Source organism: Pygocentrus nattereri, chromosome 11 (genome assembly GCF_015220715.1).
Source record: "Pygocentrus nattereri isolate fPygNat1 chromosome 11, fPygNat1.pri, whole genome shotgun sequence".
In the NCBI taxonomy this organism is placed as follows: domain Eukaryota; kingdom Metazoa; phylum Chordata; class Actinopteri; order Characiformes; family Serrasalmidae; genus Pygocentrus; species Pygocentrus nattereri.
Genome location: NC_051221.1, coordinates 5,094,240 through 5,116,963, shown reverse-complemented (window position 1 = coordinate 5,116,963; position 22,724 = coordinate 5,094,240). Strand labels below are relative to the sequence as shown.

The 22,724-nt window shown below is 38.0% G+C and overlaps 1 protein-coding gene across 9 annotated transcripts in view; it reads left to right on the top strand.

Moving 5' to 3' along the window:
• LOC108410946 (class I histocompatibility antigen, F10 alpha chain-like) overlaps positions 1-22,724 on the top strand; it is a 96,441-nt gene that overhangs the window by 9,635 nt on the left and 64,082 nt on the right. For 4 of the 9 annotated variants that reach the window (XM_037542421.1, XM_037542419.1, XM_037542422.1 and 1 more), the window contains exons 1-5: positions 6,983-7,185; positions 10,228-10,500; positions 10,629-10,916; positions 12,133-12,417; positions 15,094-15,228. In XM_037542421.1, the coding sequence (XP_037398318.1) occupies positions 7,122-7,185; positions 10,228-10,500; positions 10,629-10,916; positions 12,133-12,417; positions 15,094-15,228 (1,045 nt within the window). In that variant the 5' untranslated portion in view covers positions 6,983-7,121. Of the gene's footprint in view, positions 1-1,075; positions 1,343-1,882; positions 2,159-3,241; positions 3,266-3,373; positions 3,440-3,682; positions 3,826-5,106; positions 6,187-6,982; positions 7,186-10,227; positions 10,501-10,628; positions 10,917-12,132; positions 12,418-15,093; positions 15,229-15,646; positions 15,698-15,974; positions 16,002-18,797; positions 18,867-19,196; positions 21,820-22,724 lie in introns of those variants that run through there. The other 5 variants (XM_037542418.1, XM_037542420.1, XM_017682283.2 and 2 more) reach the window with 5 other exon arrangements.

Genomic DNA, 22,724 nt, shown 5'->3' with positions numbered 1-22,724 from the left:
TCAGTAGAGGATATTTTAATATATATTTTAACTTGCTTTCGCTTAGAAAAATCAACAACATGTCATGTGACTGGAGCATCCAAACTTTTACATAGGGCTGTAAAGTACTGTAGCCGTCAGACAGCAAAACCTTGTCTCTCCATTTTTGCTGATTTTAAAACATTTTTGAAGAGTTTAAAATACAAAACTGTGTTTTACAATGTGTCAACATTTCACGATGAATGCAAAAAATAGAAATGTCTGAAAATGATCTAAAAGAAAAACTTCTTACATTGCATTAATATTAAGCTCTGTGGCAGGAACAGAACATGCGAAGTACAACAGAGAACTTGAAGTCCAGAACATCCACAGCAGCTGAAGTCCAGCAGCACAAAGAGGAGAACGTTAAAAATAAATGCTCAAATTTTCCATGACATATGTCTGACAGTTCAGATCATTTAAATAAAAACATTGAGATCATATAAATAAAGCTAGATCAAAGGAAAAATCATTTTAATGTTAAACCATGTTAATATTATTGCGTCTTTTAGCCAGTAGATGTTATAACAGCAGGGTGTCGTGTTGGATGAGGAAGCTTTGAGTGATTAGCACTGCTCCTGCAGATGAGCTAATGCTAAAGCTATTTAGTGCAGCATTATACTGCATGTTTTATACACAAAGTGTATGTGTGTTAATGTAGGAGTGCAGTACACTAAGAAACATATCTTTCCTAGTAGGATTCTGCACTGCTACCACAAATATGGTGGCAGCTGTTGCTGTTTTTCTCCACTTATGTATCTGTGGCATTTTCGTTTTCATATTTCAGCGAGACGTTTATGTTCAGGTTTATTTTTCATCATGTTTTTATATTTGCAAATCAGCAGAAATCATGTCTCTGCCAAAGATTATAACACTGAGATTACTGTAACTGGTAATATTTCATAAAGCAGGATTTTTCAGCTGTATAAGTGCAGCTAAAAATCTAGGCTGTACATCATGAATGCACCTTTTCTCCTTTACTATCAGACGTTTTCCTCTCTCTCCAGCTTCTCAACAGCAGCTATAACTGCATCTACATGTGTTCCTTCTTTCTCAGCGTTCACGGACCCCAAAAACCTCACAGTTCTGGAGATCAGCACAACATCTGTTAAGGTCCAGTGGGAGAAAGCACTGGGGGCGATCGACAGATACATCCTTATGGTTTCACCGAGTCCGGCAAATGGAGCACGTCAGATCATAGTGCCATCTGATCAAGACTCAGCTGAAATTAACCATCTGAACCCTGGTTGTTTGTACAACATCTCTGTGGTTACGGAAAAAGGCAGTGAACAGAGCCAACCAGCAACTGTGCAGGCGACTACTGGTGAGTCTTTATAGGAACTTTTAAGGATATTTAAGGATACTGAGGGATTGATTGTCCACTGCATTTTCCAAAAGTCACATATCAAGAATACCGTCAGAATAGACTGTAAATAGAATAGGTTTAAAACAGTCCAGCTGGATGCAGAGCCGAGCCTCTTGCCTTCACTAGGTGTAAATAAATAATAACACGTCCTCTACAGAGAACAAACTTCAACATAGCACTTTTCTGCATGTCTTAGTGTGCAATTCCTATTTATTTGTCGAGTGTAGTATAAATGTAAAAAATGAAACATTAAATATAAAATGGGCCATAACTTTTGCACGGGCCACATTTTGTGTTTCATCTGTTTCACAATGTTTTTCATTTAGCAAACATAAAGTGAAGGTGTGGGCAGTAGTGTGTTGTCAGTAGAGGATATTTTAATATATATTTTAACTTGCTTTCGCTTAGAACAATCAACAACAACATATCAGACATTTTCCTCTCGCTCCAGCTTCTCAACAGCAGCTTTAATTGCATCTACATGTGTTTCTTTCTCAGTGATCTCCAGCCCCACAAACCTCAAAGTTGTGGAGATCACCGCAAGATCTGTTAAGGTCCAATGGGAGAAAGCACTGGGGGAGTTTGACAGATACATCCTTGTGGCTTCGCTGAGTCAGGCAAATGAATTCAATCCAGGTCAGAAGATCCAGGTGCCATCTGGGGAAAACTCTGCCAAAATTGATGATCTGGATCCTGGTTGTTCGTACAACATCTCTGTGGTTGCGAAAAAAGGCAGTGCACAGAGCCAACCAGCAACTGTACAGGCGACTACTGGTGAGTCTTTATAGGAAAACAGCGCAAATGTATCATTTGAGATATGTAAGGGTATTGAGCTTTACTGACCAACATACTTTAACAGTATCCAGAGTTCCCTTCAGTATAGACTGCAACATGATTTGAACTAATGGTTAGCTTGTCCTCTCAGCTCAGTGCATCAAAACATGACTGTAACAGACTGCCACAATGCTAACGGGTAGCTTTAGTAAAGCAGCAACTACATAGTCAGAGTTTCACATTAAATTTGGAAAAGAAAATGGTCAGTTCATTATATAGACAAAAGCTGTACTTTTAAGCAGATTAAAACTTAGTGTGCATTGATGAGTGTAAAATAAACCTACAAACCAGCTTGAAAAACTGTTTTACTGAAACTGATAGGTTCACTTTTTTATTGCCTTCAAATTAATAATAATATGACATGGCAAGCCTTTTTTCTTAATGTATGTGCTAAACTCAGCAATTTTGTCCATATGAATCAAATAAATAATCACTTTAAATCATCATTATTTTAAAATGAAAATTTTGAGCACAAAAGGGCAAATCTTTGCTACTCATCTAACTTTGTAATACCTCTTTACTTCAGTAAAAGTGCAGAAATCAACACTAGCATGTACTTCCAAAGCAAAAACATTTTGTAAGACTATAATCAAGCTACATGTTTATGGTAAAAATTGAGGATTATTGTTTGTGCATCAAAAGTTTACACAAGTTCTGTGTAAAACAACCTTCTGAGGTCCGTTCCAAAGTAGAGCTTGTATGGCTATTTAGTGTGAGTGTTTTATGTGAATAAGTACATGATACTTGAAGTACAAGTTTTCTAGTGTTTGCTGATAATTCTTACACACAGATATAAAACGGGGTCTTAAGACATTTTATTAAATGAGACCCCTAATTTTACACAATTCAAGCCAAAAGCCTTAAATTAAATGAACTGAATCTCAAAACTGTTTATGGAAGGCAATGCAATGATAAGTATATTGGTGGATTCCATTTATTCTGTTCAGTAAATTTGGCTCTCAGTATTGTCCTTTTTGGCCTTCTTTCTCCATTTTAATGCATGTTTTTAACTTATCTCTACAGCTGCAGGTTCCGACACAGACTCAGGTAATAATATTCCATATTAAAATCATTTAAGATGAATAATATTTCTAATTAATTAATGGGTGTCCACTGTAATTCAGCTGTGATGTGGTCTTATTGTTTCTGTTTCAGGCAGGGGATCAAATAAGAGCAGCAATGAAAACTTATCAGCTGACTTTGATGCTTCATCTGACTCTGGTAATGTTTCTCCTGGATGAATGTCTGAACACACTGAACTCAATTTTATTTTTTAATTGTGTTGCATTGTTTATTATAGGTAACTATAGTATCTTTGAGAAAACATCATGTGAATCAGAATGTGTGAATTTTTGGAGGATCCTACAGAACTTTAGGGACAATTGATATTTCATTCAGATTCTCAGAGAATGAACTGCCTTGTTTATGTATTTTAAAAAAGTTAATGAATATGTTGCTTTTCAGCCTCCAGAAGCAGTGGGTCACCTTGTGATAGTGTGGGGAATGTTAATGAAACCACCACATTGCTGAGGAGTGATGCCAAAGTATATTCACCTCCAGACGAAGAGCAGAGACTGTTGCGTTAAACTCCTGCAGGACCGATGATCGTAAGTGTTTAAATGTGGAATCATGTGGTTGAAAATGAACATAGACTAGAAATACATTAAACCATGAAATAGTTTCTGAAATGGACAGAAATGTGGAAAAGTTAAAGTTTGAGTACATTTACCACTTACTATAAATCACATAAGTGATGTTTTTTACTCCATGAAAGAGTTACAGAAAAGAAGAAAACAAGTAGAAAACAAACATTTTCTTTGACCTAAAACAATGTTATTGGTTTTCAGCTAGTCAAAGGAGCAATCTAAATGATTTTTAGCTTAAAACATTCCAAAATTAACTAATTATCAACAGAATGTGCAGAAATAAGTTTTGATATTTTGTCAAAGACATCTGTGTCGTGTTGCAGAGATATCTACAGAAATTAGCATGCTAACTAGCTAGTCCCAGCCTGTTCTGTCTCATAATACCAGTGTCTCTTGATTCAGTCATCAGTTTCATATGAGAGGCTAAAGAGGGCAGTCATGGCCTGGAGGTTGGGGAACCAGCCCTGTGACCGGAAGGTCGCCGGTTCGATCCCTTCAGCTGACAGTCCAAGACTGAAGTGCCCTTGAGCAAGGCACCTAACCCCCATTTGCTCCCTGGGCGCAGTGGTTAGGGCTGCCCACTGCCCTCTAGTGTTTCACTGGGTTAAATGCAGAGGACTAATTTTAGTGTGCAAACACAGTGACACATGGTTCTCAATTCAATTCAAAGAAGTAGCTGCCCACTCCCAGCAAGAAACTACATAGAAAAGAAGTGACATAAACAGAAGCAAAACAAGAGATAGCATGAGTGCAGCTTTCCACCACTGGGCCTGCAGCTCTTGGCGAGTAAAGGGATAAAGTTTGATGCTGAACTTCTAAACAAGAGGAGGGGTGTAGAGAGAGGAGGAGAGACTGAGTGGAGTATGAATTCAACAGGTTACGTCATCTTAATTGCTCCTTTTACGTGTTCTTCAGACTGAAATCTTCTTGCTTTGGTAGCTGTTTACCAAACAATTTACATTATTTCTGTCATACAATAAAAATATGTATAATTGAATTAATTATAGAGATTGTTTATACCAGTTATAGCATGGAATATCATGTAAAAAAAAACTTTTTAAGCATGTAAGTTCGAACTTTTGATTTGTAGAGTATAACGTTCTGGTTATGGTTATGCATTTTGGTAGGACAATTATATCTTACAGAGATATCGAGAATATAAGAGTGGAAGTACAAGGTCGGTGTTTCTAATAAAGTGGATGGAGTGTATATTACCAATGATGCAATCACTGTATTTCACAGGGAGCTCCTCGGGAAGAATGATTCATTTGATAAGTGGGACATCAGACAGCAAGTTGTGATGATGCTGCAGAGCTTGTGGTCCATTGGAACTGAGCTCCAGATCATCCAGGATTATACAACAGCACTTTCATTTACAGCAGGGACTCTTTTCTAGTCAAAGGCTGAGTCAGCTCTTTTTCATCATTCTGTTATGTTGAAGGGCCCATATCATGGGAAACTGAATTCTCCGTGCCTTTTTAAATGAGCAACTGTTCAATTATGCACATAAACTTTGTTGAAGTCTCAAAATGTTGTGTTCCCAGTACATACAATCCATATATGGAAACTAAACTGCAAAAGAAGAAATACAAAAAATACAAATACATGAAAAACATGTGATATGAGCCCTTTAACAGAAATCCTCCACACTTTAAAACAACACTGAATTACACATCTGTTAATGATAAAAGTTTGCAGTCTGACAGCTCAGGAGCATCAAATAACAGTTGGATACATTGCTCTTTCAACGTATGGTGAAAAGTATATTTCTTTATTAACTCACTTTTTGCACTATTTGGGTAAAGTGTGATTTTTTTTTTTTTTTTTTTGGTTTTTGAAGAGCATCCCTGCTGGAAAAATCCACAGAAACCTTTTAGTGTTTGTGTTGGTTTCTGATGGTTTTGTAAGTTGTTTTGGCTTTTAAGTGGGTTGATATCACCGGTTAAAGTATCCTAATGGTTTGACCACTGGCTGATTCTAAATGCATTTGATGGTTTCCTAATGGAATCTAAAGGTATTCTACAAAAAACTAGTGGTCCCTTTTTGGAAACCATTAAGCTGGTTCCAATTAGAAAGTAAAACCATCAGGTTTTCAATACTAAAGGCTTCTAATGGTCCTTTTTCAGCAGGATGGTGTATAGATGGCTATACAGACCAATTTTCTTTCATCTTTCTGCTTTTAATCAAATTACATCTGACATGGTTTGTTCTTGTGTTTTCTATACAGTACTGTACACCAAGATGAGTGATTGAGCTTAAAGCACAGTCTGAAAGGGGGCTAAAACTGTAAGCTTGCGTTTACGACTCTTGTAGAATTGTGATCAAAAAAGGTACTTTATGCAATACAGCAGACGAAACTCATATATATATATATATATATATATATATATATATATATATATATATATATATATATATATAATACTTTTTTATCTATATCATTTGTGCACTATTCATATACACCTGTGTCTGATTTACATACAATAAACGCATTGAATTTAAGAAAACTGTTGGAAATGGTTGATGTATTGGATCTGATTTTTATTAAATTGCTCTGTTGCAAAGTTTAAACGTGGTTGGGATAGTGTGGTGTAGTGGGTAACACCTCTGCCTTGTAGACTGGGGTTCAATCCCCACCTGGGCAAGCTCCCTACACAATACCAGTAAGAGTCCTTGGGCAAGACTCCTAACACCACCTTGCTCCTTCCTGTGTAAAATGATCGAATTGTAAGTCGCTCTGGATAAGAGCGTCAGCCAGATGGCGTAAGTGTAAACGTGAGCTGTGAATACATGTCAGACTTAACAGCTCGTCTCTTGCTCTGTTGTTGTGTTTCACTCGTCTTTTCTGACTCATATCTTCCCCCCTCGTTTCAGCGCTAACCTCAAACCGCAGCATCTGCCTAGCAACAAGTGACGAAACGAGTGCCGTTATTTGGTTTTCCGCACTCGCGCTCTGATTGGTGGACCGCTGTGGCGCACGGGAGCTCTCGCCAATCCTAACACGGGAAGCGAGATCCTACTAGCCAATCAAAGCGCGCAAAGGTTTTATTTTTCAGGAAACTGTAGCACGTAATCCACCCAGCAACGAGTGACGTCGACGAAAGCCTTTTTTTCCTATTGGTCCATTCACGCAAGTCGTCTTTACAGGCTTGCTGTTCTTCAGGGGTGAGATCGGCGCGCCGGAGAGCGACAAAAATATCGACTTTTCTCAACAAACGGATCGTCCGAAGTGCCTCTCGTGATCGTCTAAGGCGACGATGGGGGTCTCTGCGTTAGTCTGCGCTGTTTTACTGTGTGGAGGGCTGGTTTGTGCTCTCGGAGGTGAGTCGCCCGCTTCCCCGTCTTTGTTGCTGCGCCATCGGCGAAAACGAAAGTAAAAACTTCTGATTCCCAATAAGAAGGTCTGCAGAGTGAGCGCCGCGTTCGCCTCACACGACGCTGCGGGGCTTCGACACACAGCCTTCCTGCCTGTGTAGCTCCAGTTCGGCTTCCTAGCACACGAGCAGGTTTAGGGCGTGTTGAGTGTTAAGAACCGGCGCTCCAGGCCAGCAGCCCGAACTCCGACCAGTTCGACCTGTCCAGCTTTTCTGTGGTGTCCCTGGCGCGCTGGCTGCTCTACAGCGTCCTTCTCGCCTGTTTACTGTCGTGGTTGAAGTTTAACGCGTATTTTAGATAAACTGCGACGTCCTACCCGGAAGTCTGCTCTGCGCCATAGCAGGCCGTGTTACAGCAGGCCCCAGTCGAGCGGTGCTACTGAGCATGCGCACAGTATTCCTGTCGTTTAGTGTCTCGGGTTATTGTGCTGTCCAGCTTAATGTTACTACTGACCTTCTGATACATGACCTACCTGTGGTTTTATTGATGATGGCGTTTTCTGATCAGGTGATTTAGGTTATTAGAATATTCAGATTATTAATTTAGTGCTGGTAACATTTTCTAATAAGGTGTTTTAGGCTATTAAAATATTTTGTTATTTTAGTGCTGGTAACAATTTCTAATAAGGTGTTTTAGGCTATTAAAATATTCTGTTATTTTAGTGCTGGTAACAGTTTCTAATAAGGTGTTTTAGGCTATTAAAATATTCTGTTATTTTAGAGCTGGTAACAATTTCTAATAAGGTGTTTTAGGCTATTAAAATATTCTGTTATTTTAGTGCTGGTAACATCTTCTAATAAGGTGTTTTAGGCTATTAAAATATTCTGTTATTTTAGAGCTGGTAACAATTTCTAATAAGGTGTTTTAGGCTATTAAAATATTCTGTTATTTTAGTGCTGGTAACAGTTTCTAATAAGGTGTTTTAGGCTATTAAAATATTCTGTTATTTTAGAGCTGGTAACAATTTCTAATAAGGTGTTTTAGGCTATTAAAATATTCTGTTATTTTAGTGCTGGTAACATTTTCTAATAAGGTGTTTTAGGCTATTAAAATATTCTGTTATTTTAGAGCTGGTAACAATTTCTAATAAGGTGTTTTAGGCTATTAAAATATTCTATTATTTTAGTGCTGGTAACATTTTCTAATAAGGTGATTTAGGCCTATTTATCCTAGCTTATCCTAGCTACAGTGTATGTAAGTACAGAATGTACAGCACTATGAGAGCCCCGTAGCGCTCAGGAGGCTATTTGAGAACAGGGAAGTCCCTACAGCCTCGCTAGCTTTGCTTTCAGTTTACTTGCTTGCAGTACAGATTCCTGACAGACAAGTTCCTGTTATCTTCTGTGTGTAACAGTACTGTACACAACACTAAACCAAGGCCTTATATAGAGCACGTTTTCGCTGTTCAGTAACAGTGAGAAAGAAAGTGCTTGTTGTTGAGCGGTTCTATTGACCTCTTTTGATATTTCAGATGTAACCACAATTTAATACATTGTTAAAACAAAGTTTTATTTCAGTTAATTAAATATTATATTGATTTTTACATCTCATTGCAGAACTGCATGTATAAATATATGCTCATTATCATATTGTTTGATAATATTGGCCGATATTAAGGTTTTACACATTTATTGGCATCATGATTAAGCACCAACAATTCTCTTTGAATGTTATATAAGAAAAATGCAGGAATGTGAAGCTCTTTTGAGCAAAAACAGTACATACTTTTGGGTACTAAGTAGTGGCAAGAACAAACACAGAACCCTCACTGACGGTTCTTAGTGGACTCCCCTGCCTGGTACAGAATGTCTGCTAGGGCTGCGTGTTTCATTACATTTTATTTTCAGTTTATATCATTTTATTTAACACAACCTATATTTCTAGAACTTGGCTTAAATTTGAAAACGAGTTTGGTTTGATTAGCTTACCTTGAACGAAACGGACCCATCTGATCCGTTCCGCCTTAAGTGGTGCAGCAGTTCCACTCAGATATCTAACTAACTTTAGTTTTCTAGTTTGACTGATGTTTGAAGATGTTTGAAATGGCAAGCTGAGAAAACGAGCTTTAGCTGGAAGAAACAACGTGAATTCACACCGGTGTTGCATCCAGTTCTGTTCCCCCTCAAATTTACACTCCCCTTCAGAAATCAGGTCTTCGGGAGCATTCCCTGAACTGAAATCAACAGCAAGCAGCACTGGAAGTACGGAAAACATGAAAGATCAAGAACAGCTTTACAGACGAAAATGTCCAAAACAAATGTGGTCGCTTTATGTAGTTCTAAGATGCAGCCCTGGATCCCTTCAACAAGCACTGTTGAACTTTTTGGGGAAAAAATGGAATTACCAATTAGTAAGTTAATGGATGGATGAATATATATGTATGAAAGTATTGAATGTGTGTTGTAACATGATCGGCAATACATATCATGAAATGTGCGTGTTGTTGCACGCCTACAAGAACAGTAGGAATTTTAGTTTGGAAATACTTTGATTTCATTAATCAGGAGAGGAACAAGATTCGGCAATACGACCAATTTGTTTAATCAATTGAACTTCTATTTTTTTTTTTAAAGTTTGATAAATTCGGGTTGTTTCCAGATTCAGTGAGTGCTTGTGTTAAATAATTGTGATCTCAATATTGACCAAAATAATGTTGATTATGATTTTTGCCATAACCAAGCAACACTACTGTACATTGCGACCTAAAGAGGTTTCTGTTAAAGAATCTGAAGAATCAGTTTGTTAAATTTAGTGAGTTTCTGATGTTCATTTGTTAAAGTTGATAAAAATAAAATCATTAAAGACTCTTTAGATATCAGCCAATAAAATTGGCTATCAGCATTTTTAGGTCCTTAAAATTGGTGACAAAATGGACATGCATATTAGTTCTATTTAGAGTCGAGTTTCTTAAAAATATTTTAAAAATGGTTAATGGTTTTATCAGTGAAGACGATGCTGAGTATCTGTGATCTTCTCTTCTTCCTCCAGATAAACACTCTCTGTACTACATTTACACCGCCCTCAGCAAAGATGTCGCGCTACCAGGGATCTATGAGTTCACAGCTCTGGGTCTGCTTGATGACCGAGAGATCGACTACTACAACAGTCAGGAACAGGTCAAGGTTCCTAAGCAGGACTGGATGAAGGAGAAGCTGCAGCCAGATTACTGGGACAAAGGCACCCAGTCTCGCAAGAGCAAAGAGCAGTGGTTCAAGGTCAATGTGGAAATCCTGATGCAGCGAATGAGACACAATGAGACCAGTTAGTGATCCGTCACTCATTTCTCTTAAAAACATATCACAAGTTTCCATCCACTGTATGATTCCTCTGGTTTTGTGCCAGCTAATGTCTTTATCTTCATTGTCTTGCTACATTAACTCAAATTCTAGACCTTCACATTCTTCAGTGGAGACATGGCTGTGAGATCGAGGAAGCAGATGGAAATCTCACATTTCTGAGAGGCATTGATGAGTACAGCTATGATGGCGATGAGTTCCTCTCTTTTGATGATGAGAACATGCGGTGGATCGCTTCAGTTGCACAAGCTTTGCCAACCAAAAGGAAATGGGATGATGTGGCCATCCTGAACCAGTACACCAAGGGTTACCTGGAGAAAGAATGTGTGGACTGGCTCAGCAAATTCATGCAGTACGGAAAAGAATCACTGAGAAATCACTGTGAGTTCCCCAAGTCCTTGTGTATTTTTCTAGTGCCTTATTTCCTGAAAGCATCATCATGATTCTTCATTTAAGCTCGGTTTTACATCAAGGGAGGACCCCCATTTACAGTGTAGCCGAGAGCCACAGGAAGAGAAAAAAATGTAAAAAAAAATTCCAAAGTAAAGATAAAGTAATAAAAGAAAATGTTTTAAAAAAATTAAAGAAATACACAACAATAACAAACCATTCTCAAATATTTAAAAAACAAATATTTAATAAAAAATATTAATAGTATGTGAAATAGAAAAAATAAAGATAAAAATAAATTCATAAATAAAATATTCAAATAAGTTACAAACAAAACTAAAATAATTCAGAAGTAAATCATTTAAAACCCCTGGGAGAAATGAGCGAGTCAAGCTTTAGAGTACCTTGTTCCAGCTTACTGGTGCACCGTAGCTAAAGGCAGTTTTACACAGGTCAGTAAAAACTCTGATTCTCAAGTGGAATAAAATCATCTGAGCGAGTTTTAACGTTTGTCGTGTTTACTGTGAACATGCAGGTGATATTCTCTGGCATCTGACCGACGAGAGCCTTATAGATATGCTGCTGCCACTCAACTATGATAAAATACGCAGTTAGGGAAAAGTAAGATCCTGTGGTAATGGGTGTCCACACAGCAGGTTACAGCTGTTCTGCCTGTTTTCTTTAGTGATTCCACAACGCTGTATCAGTAAAATAACTTTGAGACTGGTCGCTGTGTCTCGGCTCCAAACTGTCCAGCGTAGCCTGAAAGCCCTGGTTCTCAATGACCGAGTACAGAGGCAAATCCGTGGCAATAAAAGTTGCAATTAAATTTGTAATTCGCTTCAATTTTGGGTGGAAGATTTGACGTCGCTTGCCCGATGGTCCTCTGTTTGGCAGCAACAACCAGGTGGAAAATGGGTGGAAATATGTAATATGGTTTCTCATGTTACAGATCAAAAAACAAAGAAAAAACTTTGGTCGGACCCTTTCTGAAACAGTCCAGTACAGCAGTCAGTTTGTATTAAAAACCCCAGTTCCATCCTTCCAGTAAAAGGATGGACGAGTGGGTGACTGCTGAACAGTGTTTGATGTTCCCCGTGATGGAGTCACCTACAATTTCTGAAACTTTGTGAAAAATGAAAACAATGTTTATGTGGATTTCATTTGTTTCCTTTTTCAAAACAAAAAAATTAATTTGTCATTTCAGCCAAACCAGAGGTTCATGCATTTGCAAAGAAATCTACAACTAATTCGGACAAGCTGACCCTGACCTGCCTGGCCACGGGCTTCTACCCCAAAGACGTTACACTGCGTGTGAGGAAGTTCAGAACCTCACTGCCTGAACATCTACTAACATCTTCAGGAGTCAGACCCAATGATGATGGAACCTACCAGCTGAGGAAGAGTGTGGAGATCCAGGAGGACGAAACTGCAGAATATGACTGTTATGTGAATCACAGCACCCTCGAGGAACCGATCATTAAACAATGGGGTAATTGGATTTATGATTCTCATTCTACATTTGGTTTTTTAGTTATCACAATTATTCGCTTAATGTAACTTTTTAAGAAAGCATTTGCTTAAGGGTAAAGAGAGAGTAGACCAAAAATGACCCCATTACCCCCTTGACTACATTAAGCTATTTATGACATGAAATTTGACAATATTGCCTAATTTAATCAATGGATGTGGAATTATTGATAACAAACATTACCTATGGATCCATCCCATATCCTTGTGACTAATTCTATGGAAGAGGAATCATTAAACGATGGGGTAATTATATCTGTGTAACCTCATGTATTTCTGGTCTACTGAAGTTTAGAATGTTTCTCAATGTAATTCTAAACCCTGTTTAACAGAATAGCAGATGTGCAGGGACTAGACCAAAACTACATGATGAGAGGACAGCTTTAAAGTATTTCCCCACTTTAATCTAAACTAATATTGTTGTAAATGAGAACAAGGTTTGCAGGAATGGTGTCTTTGTTTGAAGAGTGTTCTGTTACTCTGTTCATCAAAGCTCAGCTTTGCTCTAACAGTTCGCTCTAGGTGGAGCTCATGTCTTACACTCTCAGCCCTCAGCGCTAGACTGTCTCAGTAGCTCCGCCTTCAGAATAAGAGTCTTTATAGAAGAGCTCAGCAAATAAATGCTCCAGAACAATTACCCCAACATTACCATGAACACATTCCTGAACAAACTGCTACATATTGCTGGTGTTGGAACAAAACCATGTATCTCCATTTATTTCCTTTTTTTTTTTAACTTCCTTTGAAAAAGCCTGTTTCTCTTTACATTTTATATACATTTCATGCTGAATGCACCAAAAGAAATGGCTTGGGGAAAAGTCTGGTTACATTGACTCCTAGTTAAAGTAAAGTATGTTTTTCCTTCTCCTGTAAAGTTATAATTTTTAAGATTTTGTTCTGACAGCAGCAACATACATACATGCATAGCAGCTGCTGCTTGCAGTTGTGGTCATTATTTTCAGTAATTTCAGTGCAGCCACATTTCTGAAAATAGATTAGCTTAAAGGGATTTCCAGGGATTTTTCACAATTTCTGTATAACTCAGTGTGTGAGGTGTAAACAGAGAGATTGAGGGGTTTGGTATGAAATGGTTCAGATGTCTTTACAGTGGTGGTGATGGGAACCAGGGGTCGCCATGACTACAACACAGATATAGACATTTTATTTACTATCCAGAACCACCAGAGAACCTACACGAGTCTTTTTTTATATGAGATGATGGTAAAATCTGAAATAATAAGTTTTCTTTTGGAACTAATTTACCTCACAACATCCTACATGGACCTTTCTGACTTTCAGTATGTTTTAGGCCAAAATCATCTCTAAATCATAAAAGAATATCTCAGACATCAGGCAGTGAATTCATGACCATTTACTGTAGTAACTTTCTGTGCAGGAGCTGGACGTCTGGTTCCTATCACCACCACTGTGAAAGGTTTTCTAGACCAGAGCTTTTCACACCAAACCACTCTGAATGACTCTGTTTACATCTGAGACTTATTTATAGAGGATTTTTTAAAAACCTGTGAAATTCACCTTTAAGCTTCCAAACTGATTTTATTAGAAAAAACTATACATAAATTCCCAGTACTGTGATACTGTATATACAAAAACTGACATAAATCTTAATTATACTGTGATATAATTTTTTTCACCCAGGGTTAGAAATTAATATTGTCATTGCATGTTTTTTTTTTCCTTTTTTTCTTTTTCTTTCTCTAGTTTTTTTTACTATTATCTGTCTATTCTGGTTACTTTTCCCTTATGTTAAATTATAGAATGCAATGGCTGATCACATGACCAGCAGATGTCCGCTTCAATTAGGCATTTCCTGAATTTCACTAGGGGGGTACTCGTCCCTATTAGTGGCGCAAACAGCTGTTTGTGTGGCTTTAAAGCAAAATGTCTGCTGTTGTTAATACAGGCAAGTAACAGCCACTTGTATACCTGACATAATCCTCAACAGATGAAAAGATAAATCCTCAGTATAAAGTCCTGTTTAGGAAACCTGTTGGTCAGACTAGGTTTTGGGGGCAGAACTGAGCTCTTCAAATATAATCATCATTCCTGTGACCCCTGGTCTCCTGACCTCTCGCCTTTGGCACTTCTGCCATCAGTCTGGGTCTTCAAATTATGCAAAATCAGAATCCGCCTGCTAGCCATCGGGCTTCCAACCCTGACCTGCTCCTAGCAGAAGGTTTTTATTCTCTAGACTAAAGGTGCTGCTCACAGAGCTGCTGTGTCTGCATCCACAGTAGCCACCAAAGCTGAGCACGTTTCATACAGGTACAGAGTTGGGTTCTTTCACTGGGACCTGATGGAGGGCTGATATTGAAGGAGTCATCTGTTAAATCAGACGGGCTCCTGAGTTCTGATGTTGCGTAAGAAGCAGTTCAGTAACGATGCAGAGGCAGCCTGCAGTAGTACTCTAGATTGGGATCGGCTGTGACTGACTGTAGAAGATAATAACAGTTTCAGTAGCTTTATGCAATATGTTTATTGCAGTGAGCAAAATACGTCACCCCTGCAGATGAAAGATAGAAGAGAGTCCACTTCAGATTTACAGCATGTTTTCACTGTCATGTTAGAACAAAAACATACAGCTCAGTGATTTTGTTCAACACTTTTCTGTTTACAGACAAAATGTGCTTTGACTGCCAGAGTTCAGGTTCAGGAGCGGTTGGACCAGTGATTGGCGGAGTGGTGGGGCTTCTGCTTTCGCTTCTGTCTTCGGGTGGGATCATCTTCGCCCTTATAAAGAAGGGCATAATTGGTGAGTACAGACTATCCAGTACAAATTGTGCTCAAAGTATGAAGATTGGTCATTAGACATTCATCACCAAAAGGAAAAAAGGCCTCCTCAGGCTTCCACCTCAGCATCTTCATCCTTAAAACGAGATGATAGGAAGAAGCTCATTACCAGGGAGATGTGTGAGGGTCTTGTCATCATGAAAGAAAATCCCAATGCACCTCTTTATTGTAAACTTGGATTAGAAAAATGACATTTTATTTAAGTGTTTTATTTTTTCTAGTGGCTCAGTCTTTTTGCAAGTTTGTCATGGCTTAGCATCAAATATACTTTTACATTATTTTTCTAAATAAAACGAACAAGAATAAAAATGCAGTTCTGAAAACTGAACAGCAGTTAATGTTTATTTTACATTAACATAATCTCTTTTCTTATTTACCAGCCAATCCGTGTAGTGGAAATGCGACACCTGCTCTGCAAGCCTCACTAAATGGTCAGTGTCCTTGTGATTTTATTGCTCTGTGCTGTCATGTTACGATACGATGTGGTCATGTTCAAATATACATAATTGACCTTTTAAATTTCAGCATGTTGCTACACATCAGGCTGTTTTCACTGTAACACTGTAATGTCTAACTCAAAATGCTGAGTCCTCACCATCATGTACCTCTTCAACAAGCCAAGATTCACAATCAGTCATCTTCATTTTTCCCTGTGTTGAACGTTTAATAAAAGCACAAAGACATTTTTACATATAACTTCTTCTTCAGGTGTTCCTGAAAAGCTCATGCAAGCTGGTAAGTTCCATTTGAGTTTCATTCTTACTCAGCAAACTCTACAGTAGAAATACTGTGGCACAGCAGGGCTGCAACAGCAGCTGCAGTCTTACTATGAAGTTAGACTTAATTTAAAAGAAAGGAAAAGGAAACCAGTAGCAGCAGTGAAAGGATTATGGGTGGATCATCTGATTATGAATTTCAAGAGGTGCTTCCTTATGACGGGCAGTCACAAGGAAATAACCACATACAGTCTGAGAGCTTTTTATGTTGTAGGGAAATCTCTGTGAATATTGACAGAAATAGAGACCACTCAACTCTACAGACTCAGCAGTTCGGTGTGAGAGCAGCTTCAGTGTTCGTGGCCCTTTTCTCCAGTAACCAGTTTCAGTATGGGACATAATGCAGTAACAGCTCAGAGAGGCCTGCTTAAACCAGAGAAAACCAACACGCCAATGCTTCTGATCAGAACTTCAGCAGTTGCTTCTTGTTGGAGCCGAGCGTCTCACCAGCAGTGTTTTCTGAGAATCTGGGGGAAAAACAACACGCTCTACCTTTTTCCTCCTCTTTCCCAGTGCACTGTGCTATGATATAGCACTGCCACTCAGCGTAAGGCCACAGTTATAGTGACTAATGGCAGAAATCCACCAAGTGCAGCATCTATGATAAAGCTGTGTAATGACTAGAAATGACTCAGAATGTTTCAATAATGAAAGTCATGAAAAAAATAAATTAAGATTTTCAATATGCAGATGAGCTTATCTACAGTGTTCTGCATTCTCATGAGACCCATGAGATGTTTGACCTCTGTACTCCATCAGAGGGCAGAGCCGGCATCTACATTTAGGTCAGAGATTCGTATCTGTTTGATCTGAAAAGAAAGCACAGAAAGACCACTGCAGCAACCTAAAGGCTGCTGTATCCCAGAGGGTCTGTAGCACTCATTTCATCAGGTTTGGTAACGGCTAACGGACACGTCACACATTTTCTCTTCTCCAGCTAAAGGCCACGAGGTGGAAAGTGGCTAGGCTAATTACATTAGCTGAGGTGGACACAGAAAAGTAGAATTTGTCTGCTTGTCTAAAAGACTTCAGATGGACACCTTTCTCTGTGTAAATGTCAAGCCAGATGTCACCTACTACAGATTTGTCTGGGTTTAATACAGTGCAGTTATGGTAGGATCCCCATATCTGGTCATTGTGTCCTGTGGTAGCCTGTGGCCAAGGTTCCAGAACCTTTGTTTAATTTTTTAATGCCTTAAAAACGAATTTATTAAATTTGACTGATCTAATTACTGTGCATAATTTTGTGAAATGGCTGATTTGGCGCTATTGGACGAAATGAAGAATAATGTAATATAAATGAGTAAATACAGTAAATACATACATTTAAAATTAAATTCACTCACATATATAAGGCCACAGGTGTTGTTAAGCTACTTTAATTGTCTTTAACTTCAGTCCAAACCTTGAACAGCTTTTTATTGCAGGGTCTCTCTTTGATTTGACCCATCTTGTTCTCTTCTGCTGTTTTACTGGCAGTGGCCAATGTTCATACAAGTTGCATACGGTCAAATCTGATCGTAAAATTAGTGGACGCACATTTCACTTTTGTTCCTCATCAGTTTTATCTGTGGCATATCTGTACTATCAAACTGAAATTTGGAGTAAAGTAACCAAAACTATTAGTGATATCGTCTATAATACCAATAATAGAACATAAAAATAATGTGTAATATATTTAAGAACATGGCAGTCGGGCAATAAGGCAAAATGGAGCCAAATGTCCTTTGATTTCATCATAGTTACATGATACTACGCCATCAATATGCTGGTAAACAGAGAACTTTCTTGTGCCAGTTGTAGTTTTAAGAGCGGGCAACACAATACAACTTTAATTTCTCTTCTAATCGCTCCTATAGTCAACTACAGAGCCTGTAGCCTAGAACTGAGAACCTACTAGACTAAAACATGGTGACTAGCAACATTACGAGTTTACATTTTTAAAATAGTCTGTTAAACTATTACATTTGTATCATGTTGTTATATTGTCAGCCTATAAAATGGGTGCAGCATGCCTGCATATCCTCAGAAGTCTGAGCCACTCTGGGTACAGATGTAAACTTAGCGGGCAGACAGTCTACGGCCAAACCACAGCTGTTCTGAGATCTGCACCAGTCACTGCCGATTTGATTTTCTCATAGCTTATAGTTTCCACACTGAATCTTCTGAAACTGTCATCAAGTATGTGTGTCGATCGTAAACTGAAGACTTGAGGCAGTGACTGATAGCAGTAGTTGCTGAGCAGCGATTGGAGGGCTGAAGGAATTGGGCCGGTCTTGGGAGATTTTAATCCAGTGACATTGCTCATTGAAAATGCAGCATAGTAAATATTCCTTGTCCTTCTGATTAAGTAGCCTGTGGTCCCCATGGCTGTACGCCCCTGAGCAGGCTACCACACTGTGAGAATGATGGTGTTTCCATATTATCTTTCTTCTAGTGGACATACAGAAAAACCCTTCTGAAACTACTGAGGTCCAGACCCTGGGGCCCTCATAGGTAGTTACAACCATGAGGGCAATCCAGTCCAAAAGTGAATGCATTTATTTTAAATGCACATAAATGCAAACAAATATTCTGTTTTCTGAAGCACTGCAGCAATACAGTGTTTAAATATGTCATTTTACAAAAATATTCACGCTACATAATCACATCATCACACTGCATTAATAAAACGATTTCTAATTTTTTACAGCAATTTTAACACTGTAAAGTTTGGTGATTGAGGCTCAAAGTCAGTATATATATTTTTTTCTAGGTAATAAAGCAGGGGTGACCAATGGAGCAGCAAATGGCCACCCTGAAGGAGAGTCTCTGATGTCAAATGGTAAATTATTATTACATCCACAGTAATTTAATTAACATAGAAATGAGCTGTAAGTTAGATTGTGCAGGCCTTCATGCTGATCTGTAAAATCCTCATTGTTTTCAGGTCCATGAAGACCCTAAGAAATGTTAGGCCTGGTTTATTGGAAGCAGATTAATTCTAATCTTTGAACCAGTTAGTGCCAGTTGTGCTTAGCATTTCAAAATGTTTGGTATCTGACTGAAACGATCGCCCAACGTAGTAAGAAATAATGCAGTACTTAAGGCTTTCTTCTGAAAATGTAGGTGTGGTTCAGTGTGTTTGTTTATTCTTCTTCTCTGCCTTTTCCAGGTAATGGACACATGCATGAGAATGGCATGAATGGAGCTCCTGCTACCGCTTAATCTGCTGTTTCAACACCTCAGACCAGCAAGCTCAACGAGTCAGTCAAATGATTTCAGCATTTTACTGTACATTACTGTATTTCGGATATCAAGGCCTTTAGCACTTCAGACACAATCCTTAACATTAGGGGTGGGAATCTTCAGGCACGTCACGATTTGATTCGATTACGATTCAGAGGCTGCGATGCGATTATAAAACGATTATCTATACAGCATTTCTGTTTTCTTACTGTTTGACGACGTGGTAGTTTCAAAGCAAAGTTTCTGTAATGATCTATAATGAATTTACTTCCAATATCTTTTATTAATAAATCAAATGGAAGTGATGTGGCGAGTGAACTGGAAGACTCTCACTCACTGCTCTTGTTTGGAGCACATGAGACGCTGCTGCCACTCATCTGTGATAAAATGTGCTGTTAGGGTGAAATAAGATCCAGTAGGAACGGATGTCCATGCAGATATACAGGAGACACAGAGATATACTGGACATTAAATGTTGTGGCTCCCAAGGTGGTTTGACTTTGTTGAAAGGGCAGAATGGTTTTTCATAACATTTGGGTTGTGACTCCTGATCTAACCTGGCTTTAATGCAGAGCCGGTCGGATTTCTCGCTCCAGTTGTTTTTGTTATGTGCCGCCACAGACTGTCCACTGTCCTTGTCCACTTCCAAGTTCCACCTTTTATATTCCGTCACCGTTGCGGTATAAATGAAATATTTAGAAAATCGATTTTTGACATTTGATTAGATTCAGAAATTGTTCACGTCCGCATCACAATGAATGTAACGATACATTTCAGAACTTTTCTCCTGACCACAGTGTGAATGATGTCTGAGTATATTAAACAGAACCACCAGTAAATGTGTTGAGTGACAGTAGACAGACAAGATAATCCTTTATTAGTCCCACACTGGGGAAATTCTTAACATACCGTAACACATGTCTATCATGATAGCAGGTGAGGAAAGCTGAAATGGTAGGGACCTGTGATGTAATCATTTCAGTTCAGCTTTTAGTCGGTCAAAATGCCGTAGAGAACAGTGTTTTTATGGAAGTCAGCTGTAGTTCATACTTGTTGGCCCTGCTGGATAAAGGTGTACACAGTCAAAGCTTTTCAGTGCTTTTGATGATTGTTTTGTTGTATATTTCTTGTTTAGCTTTAAATGAGGAGATTCTCAGTGAGCCTCACTCATAAGTCACAATACTGTGTATTATATATGATTGTGCCTCACTGCTCCATCATACTTCTACTCATCTTTATTTTATCCTGTCCTGCGTTTTCAGCTGTTTGAGAACGCACTCAGGACCCAAAATGGGATGATTTTTAACTTGCATATAAAATGTTTCTTTAAGATTTAGAGTAAGACTTTGAACTGTTACTTTTTTTTCAAGTAAGTTTATGTTGTTATTATTTGAAAGAATATGAATTTTAATTTGTTGATTCATTGATTTTGTTACTGTTTTAATCCAAATAGATATAATTGTATAAATGGTTTGATTTTTAAAGACATTTTATTAAGACATTTCTTTGTAAGGTCTTGATTTAATATGTGATTTCTACACATTTCATCGTATTTTCATGACATTGATGAACATTTTGTATACTAGACCACTTTTATAGTGCCTTACTGCTGATTCACTTGCCTGTAAATCTATAATTCCTCACTGGACCATCTGTTCTGCAGAGAAAATGCAGGTGATGTTTGACTCATTTGAAACAATGTGCATTTTGCATCATTTGAACTATTTCCTTAATCTGTATTTTCCAAAGTGAGTGTTTATCCATGCACCTCAGAGAAGGTTTATGGATGTAGTGAAGGTGGACATGGAGATAATTGGTGTGAAAGTAGAGGAGGCAGTGGATAGGGCAAGATGGAGGCAGATGATCTGCTGTGGCGACCCCTAAAGGGAGCAGCCGAAAGAAGAAGATAAAATGTTTAAGGTTTTTAGAGTAAGGTCTTAAGCTGCACTCAGGAAAGTTGACCAAAAAAAAAAAAAGTTGATAAAACTGTTACGTTTTTTTTTTCTTCAAATAAGTTTATGTTGTTATTGTTTAAAAGAATATAAATTTTAAATTTAAATTGTTGATTCATTGATTTTGTTACTGTTTGAAATCCTAATTGATGTGGTAATGTTCATTGCTCTGTATGTCTGAGTGCAAATCTTGTGGTTTTTAAAACATTTATTAAGACATTTCTTTGTAAGGTCTTTCTTTGAAATGTGTAGATGTCACATATTATCGACTGTCATTTCATGACGTTGATGAACATTTTGTATACTGGACCACTTTTATAGTGCCTTACTGCTGACTCACTTGCCTGTAAAACTGGACCATCTGTTCTACAGAGAAACTGCAGGTGATGTTTTGTTTTTCACTGTCATTTGAAATGATGTGCAGTTTGCATCGTTTGAACTATTTCCTTAATCTGTGTTTTCAGAAGTGAGTGTTTGTCCATGCACTGTAGACAAGTAACTGAATCAGATTTTTTATGTGCACTTTTAAAAGTACTTCATGCCTTGTGGAACTTATTACTTTTATATTTCCAAATAAAGCTCTTATTTCAAACTGTCCACGTGTCTCTGATTAAATACGCCCCAGGATGATAAATGGGGTTCTACAGAGAATGGGTTCCTCACGTTTACACCATTCTAAATGTAGTTCTTATGGATCATATGAGATTGTTTGTTTATTTATGCGCTTTGATCAGTAGATCAGTGAAGTCCTAAAATCCACTACATCAATGTCTTAACAGCTACAGCTGATACACCACTGAGTAAAAGATCTTCAGTCCTAGCTCTGGGGTGTCCAGGAAATTCAGACTTTTCCTGCTCCAACTTGCTTAATTTCAATTCCAGATTAGATCATTAACACAGCTACACAGAACCAGAACTCTACTGGACATTCATTCAGAAGATCAGTGTTACGAATAACATAAACTAAACATAAGGTTTTTCCTTTTTTTTTTATTTTGCCCTTTTGTCACACACAGCGTAGTAACCACTGGTTAAACTGAAAAAAATAAATGAAGATACAATATTCAGAATCATAATCCAAATAAATATACACCCTTTAGTATAAACCGTCTGAATCAGTCATACTTAAGGCCATGCTAGATTAATAACACATTTCTGAAATTTAAATTCAGCATTTAAACAGCATTTATCATTTCAAATAAAGGGTTTCAGTCTAATAAACCGCCAATACACTTAACTTATAAATCTTTACCTCCAAGCATATGAAAAAAAAAATACACATAATATGAGGATGTTACAGATCTACACACAGACCTAAACCAAACTCGCACATCTCGCGAACATTCTAATTAAACACAGCCACGTATCCCCTTTGAAACACTCAGGCAGAAAACATACACAACCCAACAGATGATTTAACATGAAACCGACCCACTCACCCCGTTGGGGCAATGCTATTTGCCTTTTTTTAAAAGTGTAATTTAAGTGCATTTAATTCCGCT